The following is a 22,545-nucleotide window of genomic DNA, read 5'->3' as shown; positions in this document are numbered from 1 at the left end:
ACTAGGTATTGCATAGGCAGCAAAGAGCAGCCTCATAACCCTTGAATGGGCATCTGGGTGGCACAGTAGAGAGAGTGTCAGCTCTGGAGTCAGGATTCAAATCCAGCCTCAGACACTTACTAGCTGCATGACTCTGAACAAGTGCCTCAGTTTCCTCATCTGCCAAGTGAACCAGAGAAGCAAATGGCCAACCACTCCAGTATCTTTGCCAAGAAAACCCTAAAAGGGGTCGCAAAGAAGTGGACACAACCACTGGAGCGATCTCTTTCTATTTGAGGTTGGCCCCGCCAGACTAGATGACTTTTTCTGGACCCTACAGCTCTAAGTCTATGATTCCATGGTTGTTGCTCTATCTGAATAACAACTCATCTTTCTACAATGCTTTAGCATTTATAAAATGCATGTGGAGATAAGGCCTGGGCCTGGGATTCCATTAGCACAGGTTACTAACTGCTGGGTGGGGAAACACCTACCCATGCAGATCGGGGTCTTTTCTGCAATTCAGAGTCTTGGTGAACTGCCTAAGAGGACCATGCATGGAGAGGGCAAATGACTTCTCCACAGTCACACAGTCAATAAGGATTTATTAAGCACTTTCTAGGTACTCACATATTGAAGTGCTGGGAACTCAAAGAAGGGTCAGTTTTTGTCAGAGGTGGGATCTGAATCCAGGTCTTCTGGGCTTCAGGACCAACTCTCTTTCTATTCCACCACACAGCCTTCTCATTTTTCATTTAATCCTTGCCCTGGGACAGGGTGAGTGGTGTGGTAAAATTGAAACGAGGGGAGGGTGGCCTTTATTGTATATTTAAATTTTATTTTCTCAACTGACAAACATTAATTTTTTTCTCTCTTCTAACCACCCTCCCCAAATGAAAAAAGAAAAAGAAAATCCTGTTTCTCTCTAGAGTAGAAATCACTGCTTCCCTCCTTCCCTCATTCCCCATCTCATCCAATCTTCACAAAAAAAGTCCAGGTCTCATGGATCACACCATTTTAGTGGGCCCTCCCTCTGCTTTGAGCCTTGGGGAGCCAGAGACTTCCTCTAGACTGAGATGGGAGTAGGATAGGATGGGGTTGAGGGGCATCATGGATGGCCCAAGTAGGAATGTTTATGTATTTCTACATACCATACATTTTGAAAAGACCACTGCAGGCACCTTTCTGACCTAGGGAACACAATGTTAGCCAGGCTGGGGAGGCGAAGGGCTGACCTGGGCAGATTCATGAGGAAAGCCGTGTGGCTGAGAGCCAGGCCGAAAATGGAAAGGACCCCTGTTTGCGAGGAATAATGTCTGCTCTGTGTGACAGCTGAGCTCCCTCGCCAGGCCAATACTCAAAGAAAATGAGACTGCTGAAAGATGATTACCATGGCAACAGATTTTTTTTTCCTTTTCAAACACCAAAGAACAAGACTCGGCTCCACCAGTTTAGGCTCTTTCTGGTACGTTTGCTTGGAGAGTAGTGTGTGTGTGTGTGTGTGTGTGTGTGTGTAAGTATATATATATATATATATATATATATATATATATATATATACATATATATATATGTATATACTTACACTCAATGTGTGTTCTACAAGTATGGGTATGGGTATTCAAGTAAATATGGGCATATGTTTATGTATACAATTGTGTGTGTATATATATATGTAGGGGGCATATATGTGTATATAAGTGTGCACAAACACATTATACATATAAGTGTGCATCTACAAGTGTGTATATGGGTATATATGTATGCATACAAGTGTGTTCACAAGCATGTATGTATGTGTATACACACGTGTGTGTTCTAGGTGCTGTAGCAGCAGCTGTTCAATGAATAGGGCCTCCCTTGCATTGGATGGTAGCCCTGACTTCCTTTTTTTTTTTTTGGTGGGGCAATGGCGGTTAAGTGACTTGCCCAGGGTCACACAGCTAGTACATGCCAAGTGTCTGAGGCTGGATTTGAACTCAGGTCCTGAATACAGGGCCAGTGCTTTATCCACTGGGCCACCTAGCTGCCCCCTGATTTCCTTTTTAATTCACTTTTAATTTGCTTTCCTTTTTAATTCACTTTCTTCCCCTGCTACTAACATATTGAAAGTGACTTGACTAGATGCCAGGAACACAGAACCAGTGTAAGCTAACACAGCAAAAATCAAAGGATATAGATCAGAAAAGATCTGAGCGCTCATGTGAGTCAGCTGCCTCATTTTATAGATGTAGAAACCGAGGCATAGAGAGGTCAAGTTACTCATGCAAGGTCACACAGATGGTGAGTGGTGGAGCTAAGATTTGAACTCAGATCCTCTGATGCAGGGTCAAGTGCTCTTGTACTTCGACCTTGCTGTTCCCCCAGTTCTGTGTGGATGGAGTGGGAAGAGCACATGGCTTGGAGCCAGAGGAGGAGTGTTCAAATCTTAATAAGTGTTTGTTGACTGATGGTAGAGTTTATCTAGACTGCTGAACTTGGAATCACAGAACCTGAATTCAGATTGTAGGTGCACCACTTACTATGTAACCCAGGGCAAACAACGTATCCTTTTAGGAGCCTCAGAGAGACCACTAGAGCCCTTTCTTGCTCTGGATCTATGAGCCTGTAAGTCCATAAAGCTGTTGCTTCTTTAGTGGTTTCCTGTTAGTTTATCAGCCCAGGACTGATGAAAGGAAGCTTGGGATGTTGGTGGGTGGGTTTTGCTGCCCCCCTTGGGTAGAGTTCCAAGATGAATCCCTAACATGTCATACATTTCACTCCTGAGGTGAGTGAGCTGAAAGCCTGTCAAAATGCATCTTGTTTTAGCATTTGCTTGGCCCCATCGATGATGATGGAAACTGAGAAAAAATGGGAGGACATCAAACCCAAGGGTGACTACGTTACATTTGAGGACCAAATCTTATATAAAATCACAGCATCATAGATCTCAGGGTTGGAAGAAACTTTACAAATGTTGAACCTTTCTTTCTGTAATCCTCTGCACTATCTCACATGTGCTATGGAGGGGGTTCCTTCCAACTTTCAGATTCTGTGACATGAGAACTCCATCTCCCATGGAAGATCAAAAAAATCTTTTACTTAATAGAAAAAAACCTTAAAATTGCTCGAGGCATATAGGAGACTAAATGACTTGCCCAGGGTCTCACTGATAGTAGGTGGGAGAGGAGGGATTTGAACCCAATTCCAAGCCTAACACTCTATCCACTACCATATGTTACCTCTTAAAATGTTCTCTTTGCCTTTGTGTTTTTGTTTTGTTTTGTTTCTGTTTTGGGCAGGGCAATGAGGGTTAAGTGACTTTCCCAGGGTCACACAGCTAGTAAGTATCAAATGTCTGAGACGGGATTTGAAGTCAGGTCTTCCTGAATCCAGGGCTGGTGCTTTATCCACTGTGCCACCTAGCTGCCCCCAAATGTAAGCTTCTTGAGGGCAGGGATGTTTCATTTTTGTTTTTGGCTTTTTTCCCTAGAAAAGCACTTAAATGACTGTTTAATTTAAGAGAATTTTTTCCAAATAAGTTCCATCATTTGATCGTGAGGACAACATTTGAGATAGACAGGGCAGGAATCATTATTCTCATTTTATAGGTGAGGAAACTTAGGACATGTGACTTGCACAAGGTCACAAAAGCTAGAAAAGTGGCAGAACTGAGATTGAAATCCAGCTGGAGGTGACACAAGGTGTGGCCCTTGGCTGCTCCTGCTACATGCAGAATGGACTAGTGGAGACTATGGACTGCAGGGGAACAAGAAGTCAACACTGCCCCACCCTAATCCCCAACCCCTCCACCCCACAGAGTTCAAGTACAAAGCCTTGTCCTCTCTCACCTGCTTCCCTGTTTATTAGGGAAGTTGTATTTAGCTAATTCCCCCCAAGGTTTCCCCACAGATGGGAGCCCTTTCCCTGAGTACACTTCCAGCCTAACTAGGAAATGTTGGGATGGGAAGGTGCCAAGGCTGTGGAAGTCAGGGTGACTGCTAGAAACTGAAACTTGTGAAAGTCCTGCAAAATCACACACATTCTGAGTTGAAGCAGATGACTGTTTTCAGTGCTATGGGTAACATTCCCAGCCTCTTCTTCCTGAGGCACCGGGAATTTGCTTTGCTTCTGAGCAACTGGAGCAAAAGGGAAATATGCATGTCAGGTGACTGTAGGTGAGAGTTAAAGGTCAGAATCTTTCTGGTGATGGGACAGGAGGTAGAGTGATGGTAGTAGGGAATCTGCAAGGGTTCTGTGCATGACTAGTTAAAATTCAGAGCACGGGGCAGCTAGGTGGTACAGTGGTTAGAGCATCGGCCCTGGAGTCAGGAGGACCTGAGTTCAAATCCGGCCTCAGACACTTAACACTTACTAGCTGTGTGACCCTGGGCAAGTCACTTAACCCCAATTGCCTCACCCCCCCCCAAAAATTCAGGACACCGTCATTTTGCAACTAGCAACCTAGCAACTAAAGCCATGGTCTGTCTGTTTCTCTGTCTCTCTGTCTCTCTCTTTTGTTCAATTAAGGCCAACTTTTTGTGAGCCATTTGGTATTTTCTTGGCAAAGATACTGAAGTGGTTTGTCACTTCCTTTTCCAGCTCATTTTACAGATGAAGGAATTAAGGCAAACAGGGTCAAGTGAGTTGCTCAAGGTCACACAGCGAGTAAGTGTCTGAGGCAGGATTTGAACTCTGGTCTTCCTGACTCCAGGATCAGCACTCTATATTCTGGGTCATCTAGCTGTCTCAGCCATAGTCTTGGGTTTAGAGATTTATGAGTAAAAGGGAACTCAGAGATCCAGTCATCCAGCCTCCTATACTCTTTAAGATAAGAAAACAACCCAAATGGTGTTACTTGGTATTATTTGGCTGTACAGGGTCTAAAAGGCCCAGAAAAAGTAGTAATTCACACAAGTGTGTGTGTGTGTGTGTGTGTGTGTGAGAGAGAGAGAGAGAGCGCGTAGTCAGAATTCGAACTCAGATCCCTAGGACTCTAATTCCATTGCTCTCTCTACTGAACCACACTGCCATCTAGAATTTTTCAGCTTTCAACTGAAACATTTAATGCCACTTGAACCTTAGAGGCTGCATTTCCCCAACCTCTCTCAGCTTCAGTAACATCAGGCAGCTTCTAGCCATTCAGCTCAATTCAGCCAGCTTTTCCAAGTTATCTTACCATCTACACCCCACTGTTTTCCAGTTCTATATTGGGACAATGGTAAGAACATTGCATTTGGAAGCTTAGGATGTGTCCTGGGAACAGTCTTAGGTACTAAGGGGATAACAAAAAACACATAAGGATAGGGTTGTGTTGGAACCAACATACATAGTTTGTATTTAACTTTCTGTGTCTCTGTTGTTTTCTTCCCAAAAGGGCATAAGTTTCTTGAGGGCAGGGATTACTTTTCTGTCTTTGTATTCTCAATGCCTGGCATATAGGAGGCACTTAATAGTTGCTGGTTAAATTAAGTTGAGAAGATCAAACTGAACCTTTATAAATAATTCATTTAGAAGCAGTCAGATAATGTCTCATAGGCAGACACTCATTTACCACAGGTTAGTGCTTAAATTATTTCCCGGGGTGTGATCCTGGGTAAGTTACTTAGCCCTGTTTGCCTCAGTTTCCTTATCTGTAAAATAAGCTGGGGAAGGAAATGGTAAAACCACTCCAGTATCTTTGCCAAGAAAATCCCAAATGGGGTCACAAAGAGTTGGATATGACTGATACAACTGAACAAAACAAAAACCAGTGCTTGTGTGTGTGTGGAGGGGGGGCTGGGGTTTCCACGTGTATATCTTTCTCGCTTCTCTCTACCACCCTTTCTAGGTTGGTTTACTCCTGTATGTCTTGAGTGGAGAGATTTTAAGCCAGGAACTGTTGAAAAGAACTCTGTTTCTGATGGTTGTTCCTCCATCTTTGTCACAGATAGAGGCCAGGAATGGTATGGTCCAATATGGTTCTAGTTCCAAGTTCCTGAATTCTGTCCACATTTTAGCAGTGGTGGCTGGCAGGGCCTTTGTCCCAGATGGACAGCTCAAAGCCATGGCCATGCTCTCAAACCTCAGTGGCTTCTAGTCGATGCCCCAGGATCCAAGAGTAAGGCAGTGTGGTGTAATGGAAAGAGTAAAAACAGAAGACCTGGGTTCAAATCCCAAATCTGCTTATTCCCTGTATAAATTTGGTCTGTTTACTTCTCTGGGTCTCAGTTTACTTACTTGAAAAATGTTCAGGATGAGATAGGTAAGCTCTAAGGTCCCTTCCAGCTCTAGTTTCTATTACTAGCTTCTATTGTTGCTCGAGACATCTCATGGTCTCTGGCAAATGGTATGCTGACTTGGTGCCTCAATTTCTTTCTATTTAAACTAGGGATAAGTGCCATTTGCCCAGAAACAGCTGCACTAAGGATTACTGTTGGCCACAAGAGAATTTTTCTTGCAAATGATCGTATATATACAAATGTATATTTTTGCATGATATGCACACACACATAGCATATCCATCTTCACAAGATTATCTTCCAGCCCCCAGAATAGACACACATAAGAGGGTAACTTGAATTCAGAATGACTGCTTTAATTACATGGAGACTTTTAAAAGAATAGCTTTGTTTGGCTAGCTTGGACTCTAACAAGACATCCTGATTCTGGCAATGTCTACTCCAGAAGGACTGAGCCTCTTTAAGGCTTTTAAATCATGTTGGGCAACTGGATAAAGAAACCCCACATCATTCGTTACTTTCTTCCTGAATGCACGTGCTGCCCCATGGAACAGGGTAACTGAAGACATGCCAGTTGGCCGAGGATGAACCAAAACTCCAAATGGGAAAGTGAAGGAGTACCCTTGCACTATTGATGGACGGTGGAAAAAAAGGTTCATTGAAATCGGGCTGACAGAGGAAGGCAGAAGAAAAGGAGGCTTTGAAATATTAAAAAGTGAAGTCTCTGCCACAAAGGCTCTTGAGACAGAAGTAGACATTATGTGTTTTGGAAGCCAGAAAAAAGTATGGGACGGAGAAAGAGGAGGCGGCACTGGATGTGTGTAGTTCTTAGCTACCACCAAGTTTTGTGTTTTTATTTTTTTATCACATGGGACAAAGGCTGAGATAGTTCTAGTGTGCTGTCTGGGGACCCTGCTAACTAATATATTTTGAAAGTCAGTGGACTCTGGGGTGGAGAGATAACGATCTTGTATTTATTTAGGATCTTAGAGCTGATAGGACCCCAGAGAACTAGGCAAACTCTGCTGTTTGCACCAAGTAAATCTGATTCATCTTGTCCTGACTCTGGCCACTGGTCAATGAATGTGAGCACTGAGCCACTTTCTGGCTCCATAGCCATCCCATATCACAGGCCAAAGGCAGAAACATGCAATCATTACAGTGGCTCTATATCAGACTTTATAACCTAAAACCAACGTTGGGAGACAGGGACAGGCGTGACTAGCACAGAGAATGGCATGCAGTAGTCACTTAATAAATGATTGCTGCCCTGCTTTCCTTATGGTGAATAGATAATATAGACACTTAGGGCAAAAACTGTTTACTTTAGTCACTAAGTCTGCATAGCAAAGCACTTAAAAATAGATTAAGATATATGTGTGTCTATATATTATGTCCCATATTTACTCGTGAATATGTTTTCTTCCCCAAGAGAATCTAAGATCCTCGAGGACAGGAATGATCTCACTCTTATATTTCAACCCCAGCTCTTAGCACAGTGTCTAACACATGGTAGGCACTTTATAGATGCTTGTTGATTAACTGATTTAGGATTTCAGGTTGTACAAGGGAACACATCTGGCCAGGCAGGACATTCCAGAAGCCTTGCTGAATTTTTTTTATGTAAAACATGACCATATTTGTTATTTTGTATAAGCAAACTTAATTAAAAGAAAAAAAATGAAAGAAAGTGAAAAATAGCATGCTTCAGTCTGTTCTATCAATATCAGTTCTTTCGGGGCAGCTAAGTGGTGCAGTGGATAGAGCACCAGCCCTGGAGTCAGGAGGACCTGAGTTTAAATCTGACCTCAGACACTTAACACTTACTAGCTGTGTGACCCTGGGCAAGTCACTTAACCCCAATTGCCTCACCCCGCCCCAAATATCAGTTCTTTCTGTGGCGGTGGTAGTATGTTTCATCAATAGTCCCTTGGGATTGTCTTAGATCATTGTATTGTTGAGAACAGTCAAGTCATTCACAGTTCTTCATCAAACAATATTGCTGTCTCTGTGTACAATGTTCTCTTGATTCTGCTCACTTCACAATACATCATTTCATACATGTCTTTCCAGGCCTTTCTGAAGTCATCCTGATTGTCATTTCTTATAGCACAATAATATTCCATCACCATCATTTACCACAGTTTGTTTAGCCATTCCCCAATGGATAGGCATTCCTTTGATTTCCAATTTTTAGCCTCGCTGACTTTTGGGAGGTGGATTTGGGTAAACTGGATAACAGAGGAAGGGGGAGGATGTGTTTTCTTTCAGAAATGTTTTTTTATCTATTTATTATTTTCGTGAGGCAATTGGGGTTAAGTGACTTGCCCAGGGTCACACAGCTAGTGTCAAGTGTATGAGGCCAGATTTGAACTCAGATCCTCCTGACTCCAGGGCCAGTGCTTTATCCACTGAGCCACCTAGCTGCCCTTCAGAAATGTTTTTTAAAAACCCAACCCATACATTAGGAGCTCATTAAGAGGAAGCTTGGGTAGTCAATAGAGTGCTGGACTTGGAAGTCATGAAGACAGGAGTTAAACAAATCCTTCCTCAGGCATTTACTAGCTGTATGTCCTTATCTTTTAGCCTCAGTTTCCTCAACTGTAAAAAAAAATGGAGATAATAATAGCATCTACTTACAGCGTTGTTGTGAGGATGGAATGGGATAATGTATGGAAGACCTTTTGAGAACGTTAAAGAGCTATAGGATTATTAGTTATCATTATTGTGGTGGTTGTTCGTCATGTTGTAAGCACTTAGTAGCAATGTCAGGGAGTAGATAGTGTCATTTCTTCTCAGGAAGAGTCATTGGTGTTGTTCAGACATTTCAGTTGTGTCTTCATGACCCCATTTGGGGTTTCTTGGCAAAGATACTGGAATGGTTTGCGATTTCCTTCTCCAGCTCATTTTACAGAGGAGGAAACTGAGGCAAACAGAGTTCAGCTAGTAAGCGTCTGAGGCCAGATATGAACTTATCAAAGTCTTTCTGACTCCAGGCCTGGCTCTCTAGCCACTCTGCCACCTGGGTTCAAGCCTTGCCACTGACACTTACTAGCCATGTGACCATAAACAAGTCACTGAGCCTCAGGACATGAAAGTGGACATTTGTTTAAGTGGAGATCTCCCATGGGGAGATAGTACCTGGTGATCTCAATCACAATTCCCTCCCTCCCTCCCCTCACTATGAAGTTTTCCTTGATCCTTCCAGTTTTCACTGATTCCTTCCCTGTTCTGAAATATCCTAGGACTTGTCTGTACCAGTCACTTCAGCATTTGACACGGTGATTTATAGGTTGTATGTGGTTCTGTCATAGCACCTGAGCTAGACTGTAAAGGGCAGGGGCAATACTTTATATCCCTATACCTGATGTATAATCGGTGATACTTATGGAATGACTAAATGTTGGAGTTGGAAGGGACCTATGAGAAGATTTGGTCCAAATCCTCTCCTCCCTCTTTCCATATGTGTGTGTGTGTGTGTATGTGTATATATAACTATATATGTATATACATATGTATTTTTTGGGGGGTGAGGCAATTGGGGTTAAGTGACTTGCCCAGGGTCACACAGCTAGTAAGTGTCAAGGGTCTGAGACTGGATTTGAACTTGGGTCCTCCTGAATCCAGGGCCAGTGCTCTATCCACTGTGCCACCTAGCTGCCCCCCTATATATTTTACAGATGAAAAAATGGTGCCTACCAGCACTGAAACCAAGAGAGATGAGATAAATTATCCAAGGCCACATAGCTAGTTAGTGGTAGAGGTGGGCTTAAAATTTTAGGTTTCCTAGTTCCTAACCCACTGCTTTTTCTACTGTGTTCTTCATTCATTTACTAAATATCTACAGTGTGCTGGGTACAGTGGTAGGTGCTTGAAATACAGAGACAAAAACAATGCAGTTCTTGCCCTCAAGAAGCTTACTGTCTACTGAGGAGGATGAAATATCTACAAATGTATGTTTATCTACATCTACATATATGGTGCCCCAAAAGTCTTAGAGCAGTTGAACTGTGTGAGTGTATGTGTGTGTGTGTGTGTGTGTGTGTGTGAGAGAGAGAGAGAGAGAGAGAGAGAGACAGAGACAGAGACAGAGACAGAGAGAACACCAGTATTAATGGTATAGAGATATCAAATAAAATAAGGGCTGAGACTAGGCCCCTGGATTTTGCAGTTAAGAAATCAATGGTAACCTTCAAAGTGCAGTTTCAGTTGAATGGTAGGGTTGGAAACTAGATTGCAAAGGGCTGATAAGTGAATGGCCCAATAGATAAGTGCTCAAAGGATAGTAATTGGCAAATTTTCAAAAGGAGAAATGCAAAGTAACAAACATCATATAAAAGAATGCTCTGAATCTCTAATAAGATAAATGTAAATTAAGTAAGATGTTAAGGATTAGATTGGTAGAGATGATAAGAGATGAGAATAGTGACTGTTGGAGGGGCAGTGGAGACAAGGCCCATTAATGTATTGATGACAGAGCTGTGAGTTGGTACAACTATTCTGGAATATATTTTTGCTATTGTAATAGAAATGTTAATATATAGGACATAACTTTTGGATCAGTGAACCACTTCTAGAATTATATCCCAAAGAGGCCAAAGACAGAGGGGAAAGAACCACATACTGAATAACAACTAAATAAACTATGTTATATGAATGCATTGGAATATTATTGTGCTATACGAAATCACAAATATGAAGAATTCCAATAAACTTAAGAAGACTTGTATGAACTGATGCAGAATGAAGTAAGCAGAAACAGAACAATTTACACAACGATCACATTTTTTTTATAACTTATAGACTCCTACTAATAGAAAAGAAAGCACTCAAAAGACATCAACATTCTGAGCAATGCAATGACCAATCTTTACTTCAGAATTTAATATATCAGTGAAACTTAACTCCCTCATCTTGGCAGGGAAGTTGTGGACTATACAGATGAAGAATGAAGCATACGTGGTCTGATATGGCCAAAGTGCTATTTTGTTTTGCTTATTTATATCTTTGTTGTGAGAAAGAGAGAGAGAGAGATTGGGAGAGAGAGAGAGAGAGAGAGAGCTGCCTGATGATGGTGGATGTGGGGTCATTGGGAAGGGACAACATGTTAGAAAGGGTATCTTTTTTTGTTTGTTTGTTTGTTTGTTTGTGGGGCAATGGGGGTTAAGTGACTTGCCCAGGGTCACACAGCTAGTAAGTGTCAAGTGTCTGAGGCCAGATTTGAACTCAGGTACTCCTGAATCCAGGGCCGGTGCTTTATCCACTGTGCTATCTAGCCGCCCCTAAAGGGTATCTTTTTAAAGGGGCATTTTGTTTTTGTTTTTGTTTTTTTTTTTGGTGGACAATGGGGGTTAAGTGACTTGCCCAGGGTCACACAGCTAGTAAGTGTCAAGTGTCTGAGGCCGGATTTGAACTCAGGTACTCCTGAATCCAGGACCAGTGCTTTATCCACTGCGCCACCTAGCTAAAGGGGCATTTTTTTTAAAAAAGTATGTAGGAGGTGAGTAGTGTGAGTGAAGCCCCCTGCTGAAGAGATATTGTAGGAAAGCTCTGCCATGAGGAGAAGGCATCTGAGGGCAAGACATGTGGCTTGGAAGGTCAGTTCCTTGGCGTCAGGAAGTGACGTTTGCTCGTGGGTACTGTTGATCAAAGCTACCAGCCAATTAGCTTGGAGCTGTGTGTGTGAACAGGATGTTTCTGGTTTTCACAGGAGGCTTGTGGGACAAAGAAGGGGCGAGGCTCTCTCTCTTTCGCTGGGGACCTGGGGTAGAGTGGAGCTAGGAAATGCTGGCTCCCTGAGATAGATAGATGAAGGCATCTAGGCCTCTTTCTCTCTCCTCACCAAATTCTTATGCTCCTTAATAAATGCTTAAAAGTCTAAACTTTTGCTAAAGCTTCTAATTTATTGGTGACCACTCAGATTTTTAGATAGCTTAGCTAGAATTTTAGCCACCTTATAGACAGCAACTATTCAGTAGGGAGGCAATGATTGTACACGGTCATTTCTAGGAGTTTGGATGACAGCTGAGGGGATGGCAGGAGAAAGTAAAAGGTTTTTAAGGGCTCAGGAGACGTGGGCATTTTTGCTGGCATAAGAAGAATAAGTGAATTAAGAGACATTGAAGATGAGGACAGAGAGGGAATGATGGGGTAGTCATACTTCTGGAGGACACAGGGAATACAACTAAAAGATTCCGTGCTTTTCATCAATTTGAATATCTTTGGACAAAAAAAATAGCAGAATTTAAACAATGGTAGTATGCAAATGTTTATAAATTACAGGGGGAAAAGTTATTTATATCTTGAAAGAAGACTGGTGGAATGTGTAAAATTAGGGAGGCAATTTCCTCCCCGTTTAAAGGAAAATTATAGTTCTCTGACAAGACACTGAAAATGCTATATTCACCAAACTAGTGATTTATTCCCTTTTGTTCTCTGCTGAAAAGAGAAATGTTTCTTTCAGAACCTGAGGGACTTTAAAGCCAAAGGCAAACCTGAGCCATCAATTCCATCTCCTTCTGTTTCATTCAATTAAGCTCAACCCTACAAGCATTTATTAAGCACCTACTAAGTTCCAGGTGTTGTGCCTGGTTCGGGGAATAGAAAACAAACACAGAACAGAACTGGCCTTAAAGGAGCTAATATTCTACAACCTTCATCACAGTGTAATAAACGGCCTCCATGTGAGAAACTTACTTGGTTTAGATGGCTCAGGCACTTGTCCAGGCACCAAAAACAGCATGAGCAGCACTTGAGCATGTACTTTGCACAGGCACTGTCCTCCTATTGGGGAAAAGAAACGTTAGAAAAAAGAGGGAAAAAAAAAAAACAAAAACAAATTGGGGGTGGGGTGGGGCAAAATACATGATTATCTCCAACATACTAAGGGGACAATGGGGAAAGCAGATTTGCTTTGGCCTGGACATGATTTTGAACATAGGGATTCTTATATGAACACAAAGAAATGTTTCTGTTTAAAAACAGTAAGAAATAGGAAGAGGCAGCACACAGGAATTGGAGTGAGAGCTGGCTTTGGAGTCAAGTCAGGAAGACCCAGGTTCAAATTCTACCAGTGATACTGACCAACTGTGAGACTCTGGGCAAGTCACATAACAGCTACATGCCACAATTTTCTAGAACTTAAAAAAAACAAACCTCTCTTCTTGGGTCTTACTGAATATCCCGCAAATTGCACATGGTTTTTACAAAAGTCTTTAGCACGTGGAAGACAATAGCATTCCAGTGAGAAAACCCAGTGTGGCTCTTTTGATCTGTACCCTTTTTGGATTGGAATCAGCAATTTCATCAGGTAGGGAACCCCTAGCGTGGAAACTCTACGATTGCTGATCAACAGTTTGTCTCCAACCAATAGTTTTAGAGTAGGAACCATAGAGTCTATATGTTTTGACTCTCCCTAACTTCACAGAACGGGAAGCAGAGGCCCAATAAGGTTAGTGACTTATCAATGAATGGTCACACAGCTAGTGCGTGTGCCAGAGACAGGCCACAAATCCATCTTTTTTGGCTACATCGACTATGCCATGTTTATCTTCTGCCCCACGCCCCTCCCCGACCTACCCCAGCTCTCTCTCTATACATGAAGAAGAGAGAACCAGTTTAAGTTTCATTTTTTTAGAAATAAAAATTTCAGGTTGCAGGGTGGGGGTAGGGGGCAGAAATTAAAGCCCAAGAAAGAAAATTGTATTTTCTAAAGATAATCTAAATTCCTCACATGTCTCAACACTGAGACTATTGGGAGAAGGGGGGTCAGACATAGAGTACCCACATCTAGAGTTAATAATCACTTAAGGAATTTCCACAAATAACTCTGAAAGCTTACATCACTGGGACCTCAGCCTTATATGGACTTATTTTTGGTTGTTGGTAGGGTTTTTTGGCCCTAAAGCCAATTCAATTGGATGAAACTATATCTGAGCTCTTCTGGGCCTGTCTCTAATCATAAGCTAGCCTATTTAAAGTAGCAAAGACAAATGATGGCTGGCTGAAATTTCTAAGTTGATGATACATAGTGTGAAGGAGGATTTTTTTTTTAAAGATAGAAAAAAATTATAGTGTTAGAGCTGGAAGGAACTTTTAGAAGTCATCCATTTTACAGATTAAGAAACTGAGGTCCAAAGAGGTTAACACAGTTGTCACAGAGGTGACAAAGCTAGGTTCTAGATTCAGGCCTTGTGAGACTAAGGTCAGCACTCCATCTACTCTGCCATCATTCAGTCATTAAACATTAAGAACCTAGGGATACAAAGACAAATGCCTCTACCCCAAAGGATCTTGCAGGCTGCTCATGCTGCCTCCTTTTTTTTTTTTTGGTGAGGCAATTGGAGTTAAGTGACTTGCCCAGGGTCACACAGCTAGTAAGTGTCAAGTGTCTGAGGCTGGATTTGAACTCAGGTCCTCCTGAATCCAGGGCTGGTGCTCAATCCACTGTGCCACCTAGTTGCCCCTCACTGCCTCCTTTTAAGAGTCCTTAGAAGCATAATATCCTCGGAAAGGATTGGAGCTTCATGATGTCCTGGAATCTCAGTGATGATAAAGCAGACTTTGTGATTCCATGCTTGAGACCTGGAGCTATTCTGCCAATTTCTTCCCAAAATTTATAAAAGGCCTTTCCTTCAGACACTGGCTTTTTTTGTCCCCCCCCCTTCCCCCCGCCTCCCCGTCAGCTAAACATCCAGCTTTTTTATATAAAAATTCATTTCTCTGCAAAGAGTCCCCTTTTCCAGGTCTCTTGGCTGGGAGAAGCCAGAAATTCAGGAGAACAGACAGACATCTTCCAGGTTTTGTCCTGGCTGGGGGAAAAGACTCTTCAAGAGGGAAGAAAACCACCAAAATGTGGCTTTTTGAGATCCAGACAGTACTAAATCCAAACCCTGCTACTCCACACCTCAGATGACAATGACTTAACATGCATGTCATGATCCGGAAGCCAAAGGGTTTTGGTGTGAAATCCAATCAATGTCTCCTGGTTTCTGCACTCATCTCGTGGCTTCTCCATGGATTATTAAGAAAGCACACAGCAATTTCTGGACAATTTTCACTCTCCAGAAAAGAACCAAAAAAACCTTCAAGGGCTGGAGAAGACAGCCATTCCATCCATACAGACTCTTCTCCGTTTCACTAATAGTACATAGACATATTCAAAAAGTTTGGATTTTCAATAGCTGCAACTTCGGATGTTTCTCCAACCCTCTGGCTAAAGAAGAGAGCTTGACATTGTGTGAGAACAGGCTGGCTTGGGGAATTTCCAATCTTTCCTTGTTCCAGTGGGCCAGAAATACCATGAGAGCAGCTGTTTTCCTGGTGTTCTGGTTTCTGTTGGCATTCATAACCAAATGTGCGTGGAAATAAAAACCAGCGGGATGGGGGGTGGGGGCAGCAACACAAACAAAAACCCTATAGTTTTCTGTCCTTTGCTGAGGTTTGGAGCAGGGATTTGGGTCAGCTTGCCCATTCCTGTTAGACACACCAGAAACTTCCCATGACATCCTGTGCAAAATGGAAAAGGTCGGGTGCATCCCCTCATAAAAATCAGCAGTAAACCTTTCTACCTAGTGCTTCATTTATTCGGTTTTTTGAAAATGGCCACGGGACAAATGCCCTTGCCGACTTCGAATTTCATCTCAAGTATTTATTCTTGTTTTTCTCCCCTCTAGCAGACATTTAAATGAGAAGCTCAGTGAAATGGAAAAGGCACTTAAACAATTTCCAGATCTCTCTCTCCCCCGCCCTGCTATCCCCCACCCCCTATGTTTGGAGGAAGCTGAACTAACAAAATCCACACACAAAAAGTAGAAGGAGAAAGACTTGCACAGTGAGAACAAATGATTGAAAGAATACTGGAGCCCACTGAATGGACGCTGGCCCAGATTGGATTCTGCCCCTGGAGCCAGCTGTAGTTTTCCAGCTGGTTACTTTCCTGCAACCTGACTGACCCCTGGCAACAGGCCAGGGCAGGAGGCAGGGATTGGGTAGGGGGGTGAGGGTGGGTACAATTCACTTACCTTTTCTTTCAGGGTGTTAGAGAGGTATGTGAAAACAGTTCTCGGAATCCTCACTATGGTGATTATAAAGGACCCCTTTACAACCGTTCCTTGATGGTAGTTAAAAAGAGTGACCAGGGATGAAAGGATGGGGCGCCGAGGAGGGTCACTTTTATTTCTGTGAGGGGAAGGGGGAAAAAAAGCAGCATTCAAAAAGGCAATGATCCAGCTACCCCATTACATCTCTGTGTTTTAGATCAGCCAGAGGGGTCAAAGTTTCAGGCTTATGAAGTAGAGAAGGAAGACCCATCAGGCACTTTGCTGTTCACGGAATTTAAGCAATTATTTGGGCTCATTACATTTCTTGCTAATAGCTCTTGTGGGGAGAGGCCATGCAGGAAGCTGGTTCCGGAACGAGCTGTGGAGTCAGGCAGTGTGGTACAATGGAACAATCGTTAGGTCAGTCAGAAAACATGGGTTTTGCATCTCAGCTCTGACATTCACTATCTGTGTGACTCTGGGCAAGTCACACAGGCTCTCCAGGCATCAGTTTCCTCAGCTATAAGGTGCAAATTCAAAGGGTTGGACTAGACCAGGGGCTCTTAGCCTCCTGTGTGTATGTGTGTGGCATGGTGGGGATGCCTTCTCACAATATTTTTAAAGTGATGAAACTTGAGTATCTTTTTTATTTTTATTTTTAATAATAATAAATATTTCTATTTAAAGTTTTGAGTTCCAAATTCTATCCCTCTTTCCCTCCTTCCCCAACCACGATAATGTTTTCAATTGCATAAAATTAAATATATAGGATTCTTTTTTAAAAATTAATTAATTTATTTTGGTGAGGCAATTGGGGTTAAGTGACTTGTCCAGGGTCACACAGCTAGTAAGTGTCAAGTGTCTGAGGCTGGATTTGAACTCAGGTCCTCCTGAATCCAGGGCCAGTGTTCTATCCACTGCGCCACCTAGCTGCCCCTAAATATATAGGATTCTAAAGGAAACTGACCATGCTAAAATACAGTTATCAAAATATAAAAACAGAGGCAGCTAGGTGGCGCAGTTCAAATCCAGCCTCAGACACTTGACACTTACTAGCTGTGTGACCCTGGGCAAGTCACTTAACCCCAACTTCCTCACCAAAAAACCAAAACCAAAACCAAAACAAGAAAAAGTTTAGGGGTCCCAGGTTAAGAAGAGCTAGAGATGATCTCTGAGATTCCTTCAACTGTAAATCTAAGATTCTAAGATGCTAAGAACTGGATGTAATTCCTGATTACACATACCAGCTGCGTGAATGTATGGAGAAGGGGGAAAGGGGAGGGAAGAGAAAGGAATAAGCATTTACATGGCATGACTAAGTGCCAGGTGCTTTACGAACATGATTTCATTTGATCCTCACAACATTCTTTTTTTTTTTTAAGTGAGGCAATTAGGGTTAAGTGACTTGCCCAGGGTCACACAGCTAGTAAGTGTTAAGTGTCTGAGGCCAAATTTGAACTCAGGTCCTCCTGACTCCAGGGCCGGTGCTCTATCCATTGCACCACCTAGCTGCCCCATCCTCACAACATTCTTGCAAGGTAAGTATTATTCTCATTTTACAGTTGAGGAAGCTGAGGCAAACGGAAGTTAAGTGACTTGGCCCAGGTCACACGGAGTATCTGAGGACAAATTTGAACACAAGTATCCTGACTCTAGACATAGTGTTAATCCTCCAAGCCGCCTAGCTGATTCTGGGCAATTTAATGAAATTTTCAGTGCCCCAGACAACTCTTGAAGACTTAGAAGAACAAGGGTTGCCCTTCTTTAAATGGGAGGAGTTCCCTAAACCAGTGAAATCACAGGCCAGGACAAAAAAAAAAAATTAAAACCCCAAAGCTCTTTTGGTTGTATTCAATACTCTCAATGGAGATAAGAACAGAAAAAGACTGAGGAGTTGAGGTAAGCAAATCCCCCTAGTTGCTTTCATTCTTTTTTGCTCCTGAACTCCTGTCACTGAACTTAACCTGCTTTAGAAGTTTATCAGGACACCTAATCAACGACCTCAAAGGGCTGATTTTGCACGTGGGAAAGAAACCAGAGCAAACACAGTTGTGTGGGATTTTGCTGATTGGATTTCAGCATCCGAACAATGAGCCTCTGCGGATGAGATACATTCTGTGCATTTTGGTTGGCTGATGGCAGCCCAAACAACTACACTTTCAAATGCAGGCCCTTCCAAACAGCCCTGACATAGGAGACTCCTGAAAGTAAGTGGTATGTTTTTGTTGTTGGGGTTTTTTTGTGGGGGGTGGGGGGGAGGTTGTTGCTGTTTTCTCTTTAAAGGTCACTTTCATGTGAATCATTTACAGAAATGGCCATGACACAGCTCCCAAGAATGTTCCTGGGCCGGCGTCATAGGCAGGAAGAGAAAAAGCAAAAGAGCAGAATGGGTATCAACCTTTGCCCTCCCAGAGCCCCCAAGTCCCTCTATTCAGCCCCACGACTCCATTCCCACCGACACCACACCCCCTAGAGTGGAGAGGCAGTGCACGGGAAAGACAGAGGCCTTTGTGAAGGGTTCTTTCACTCTTGCCAACCAAAGCCCTCTGGACTCCCTAATGGGTCCTTCTACACTGCAGTGTGAGCTGATGGCTGAGAAACCCCTAGAAACGGACATTCAAACTTCCCAGCTTGTTCGCTGGGCAGAAAAGTCTGGGGTTTCAAGGAATGTGTCTCCATCACGAGTAGAAAGCATCTAGTCAGACCAGGATTTTTTTTTCCTCCCCTTTTTGGAGGCCAGACCCTGTGATTTCATCTGTATAGGATATTCTTTGGCATGAAAACTCCTCTGCCGTCTTTGTAAGTATTCTAGTCTTCCTATACATCACTCCCTCCCAACTACTCTAAGGTACAGCCATTCTGGACCTCCCACATGACATTCTGTCTCCTATTTCCATACCTTTGCACTGGCTGCTACCCCGGCTAGAACATAATCCCTTCTTACTGCTACCTCTTCGAATCCCTGGCTCCTGTCAAGAATCAGCTCAGGTGCGACCGCTGTCCAGGGGGCCGTCCTGGTCACACCCAGATACTGGGGCCCTGCTTTCTAAGGTTATCTTTCTTCTATGTTGTAAGTATTTACACATACACACACACATACAGATGGATACATATATGTGTGTACACATACATACATACACACATACATGCATATGCATATGGTTATATATAAAAGTTGGAGGCAAAAATAAAAATAGTCCCTGGCTCAAAGAACTTACATTCTAATATAAGAGATAACATATTTAATATCTTTCTCTCTCGGTATCTCTGTATCTATTTCTTTGTATGTATGTGTGGGTATATATAGTAGATTATATGTTAAACACACACATGCATATGATATATACATACACATAATACAGGTATACATACATATGTAAATATATATGCACATGCATATACATATATACCTATACACACACACATAAAATCCCTGCCCTAAAAGAGCTTACATTCTAATGGAGGCGACAAGATATATTTTTTCTATATAATGTATCTAATAGACAACATATAGTATACATACATATGTATAATATATGCAATGTATATGATATACAATAGATATATAACATATAACTATATAACTGTTACATGCACACATATATGTTGTCTCTCCTATTAGACTATAAGCTCTTTGAGAGCAAGGACTGTTTTTTAATTGCTGGGATCCCCTGTCCAAAGGCCCTACACATCCCTATCACATGGCTACCAAACAATCACCCATCACTCTCTCAATCCCAGTGAGACAGAATCCTTGGCTGCCAAAGGAAAAAACACCCCTTTTCCCTGTCACCACTTCCCATTCTATTGTCCCCATCCACCTCTATCCCATCCCTCCCAAGTCTTCTTATTACTTTTTATTCATTTATTCATTCATTCATGAGGGAATGAGGGTTAAGTGACTTGCCCAGGGTCACACAGCTAGTAAGTGTCAAGTGTCTAAGGCCGGATTTGAACTCAGATCCTCCTGAATCCAAGGCTGGTGCTTTATCCACTGCACCACCTAGCTGCCCCCGCCTCATTACTTTATATAGCATTCTTTCCACCCTCCTTACTCCAGATGAAATCACAGGTTTGGACACTCTCCCAATCTCTCCCCTCCTTGCTCCCCTATCCCCCACAAAAGCCCAGAGGAGAACATCTTGCAGGAATAACACTAACCTATTTTCTCTTTTATTTTTGCCTGCTTTTTTGGGGGGGTGCGGATTTGGGAGAAGAGGAAAGAATTTGCTCTCTTGTTTAGATGACATACATGCAGCTGAATTATACTATTCTGGTGCTTGGTGCTTAGTACATTGTAAATGGTTCCTGGTTGATTGATTCCATGTCCAGGGATCAAGGATAACATCTCTATTATAGGCACTCATACGTCACTATATACATGAGATCTGGGGTTTGACCTGCAGGGTGGGTATGCCATGACGCCAGTGACAGGGTTTTACTGGAGTCCATCTATCAGCCTAGAATATATAAATCTCCAACCCCTGCTTCCCTATCACATAACAATGACACTTAACATTTTAGTTTTCATTCAAGACACTGTGGTGTAATGAACCTGGATTCAGACCTAGATTCCAATCCCAGTCCCAATGCCTACTAGCCAATAGTGCCTCTCAGCCTTGGTTTCATCTCTGGTACAATAAGCAGGATGACCTTAAGGTCCTTTCCAACACTATTTTTGTCTGTGATCATACAAGTTCCATGCTAGTATGCTATGATCCAGGGATAAAACTGCCAGGAATCAGCAGGGGAGGCACAAGCCCACCCTGAACCCCCTTACAAGGCTAGTTATAAATGGAATGGTTTGGGAAATTCCATGGCTGAATTATAGGATGCTGGGACAGGGTGACCTCATCAGGGTCCATGCCAAGCAGGTCCTTCCACTGAGTCTAGGGGAGAAGTACTAAGAACATTGAATTAAAATATTAACTATGCTTAGTGAAGACAGAGGGGCAAAGCCTGATTTCTTTACAGCTGGCCCAAAGAATTCCTCACTGGCAAAGGGATAATTTAGCCTTCTCTCCATCTGCTTAGTGATGGCTGAATCCAATTTACCACGAATGTCTGTCTCTGAGGCAGGATTTAGTATGATGGAAGAGACGCTTAATTTAGAGGTAGAAGACTGGGTTCAAATCCTGCTTCTCCTAAGGGTACCTAAGTGACTTTAGACAAATTACTTTTACTTCTCAGAAGCTCTCTTCAACTCTCTATACCTAGCAGGCCCCAGGCCCACTCTCCACCAGTAGAAGCAGAGATCCTCTGACTCTTCAGAGAAACAGTCCCCCCCCACCCCCTCTCATTCTCAGCTCTGAGACTTGCTCTGGGACAGAGATGCCCCTGGATACTGATTGTTGGAAGGTAGGTGGAAACAACATTCAACCCTCAACCCTCTAGATCTGGCAGGCCCCAGATCCAAATGCATCCCATTCAGCTATCCTGTTAGGATACCAGAGCCCAGTCACCAAGGCTCATTTTGCCATCTCCTCTTCCACAGGCATCCCTAATTCCTTCATATTGCTTGCTTAGGGAATATATTCAAGTTAATACTAAAAATGCTACCGGGAGTGGATACAGCACTGGCCCTGGATTCAGGAGGACCTGAGTTCAAATTTAGCCTCAAACACTTGACACTTGCTAGCTGTGTGACCCTGGGCAAATCACTTAATCCTCATTGCCCCGAAAAAAAACCCAAAATGCTACTAGGAAGGGCCTGATAACCTTTTGCCCTATGGCTCTACTCAGAATGTTTGTTACTGTCCTCCTTTTTCTCAGTAATGGAGCTTTACTGCTATTGGGATAGAATACAAACTTCTCAGTCAGCCACATAAAGTCCTCCACAATCAGGCTCCAGCCTATTTTTCCAGGTTAGCTACACCTTCTTCCTCCTCATAAACCTTTCATTCTAGCTACACATATAAGTATTCCATCTCCCAGCTTTATGTCTTTACAGTCTCTCCTCACTCCCTGTCCCTGGAATATTCTCCCTTCTCAACCTCCATCTCTAGGTACCTCTAACAACTCCTTCAAAGGCTCAGCTCAAGTATCACCTCCTTCAAAGAGACCTGTGCTGATTCCCCATGGTACTGTTTCCCCTCCCTAAATCACTGCCTGTTTATGTTGTCTAGATCTTATATTTATTCGAGTCAGGTTAATAAGCATTTATGGGGGTCAGCTAGGTGGCGCAGTGGATAAAGCACCAGCCCTGGATTCAGGAGTACCTGAGTTCAAATCCGGCCTCAGACACTTGACACTTACTAGCTGTGTGACCCTAGGCAAGTCACTTAACCCCCATTGCCCCGCAAAAAACAAAAAAAAACCAACAACAA

The 22,545-nt window shown here is 42.8% G+C and overlaps 1 protein-coding gene across 1 annotated transcript in view; it reads right to left on the bottom strand.

Moving 5' to 3' along the window:
- SLC44A3 (solute carrier family 44 member 3) overlaps positions 1–22,545 on the bottom strand; it is a 104,662-nt gene that overhangs the window by 15,226 nt on the left and 66,891 nt on the right. Inside the window, exons 10-11 of the mRNA XM_043962445.1 lie at positions 16,202–16,358; positions 12,876–12,962 (exon numbers count right to left, since the gene is read on the bottom strand). Of these exons, the coding sequence (XP_043818380.1) occupies positions 12,876–12,962; positions 16,202–16,358 (244 nt within the window). The remainder of the gene's footprint in view (positions 1–12,875; positions 12,963–16,201; positions 16,359–22,545) is intronic.

The sequence above is a fragment of the Dromiciops gliroides genome, chromosome 4 (assembly GCF_019393635.1).
Source record: "Dromiciops gliroides isolate mDroGli1 chromosome 4, mDroGli1.pri, whole genome shotgun sequence".
In the NCBI taxonomy this organism is placed as follows: domain Eukaryota; kingdom Metazoa; phylum Chordata; class Mammalia; order Microbiotheria; family Microbiotheriidae; genus Dromiciops; species Dromiciops gliroides.
This window is presented reverse-complemented; position numbering and strand designations above follow the sequence as displayed.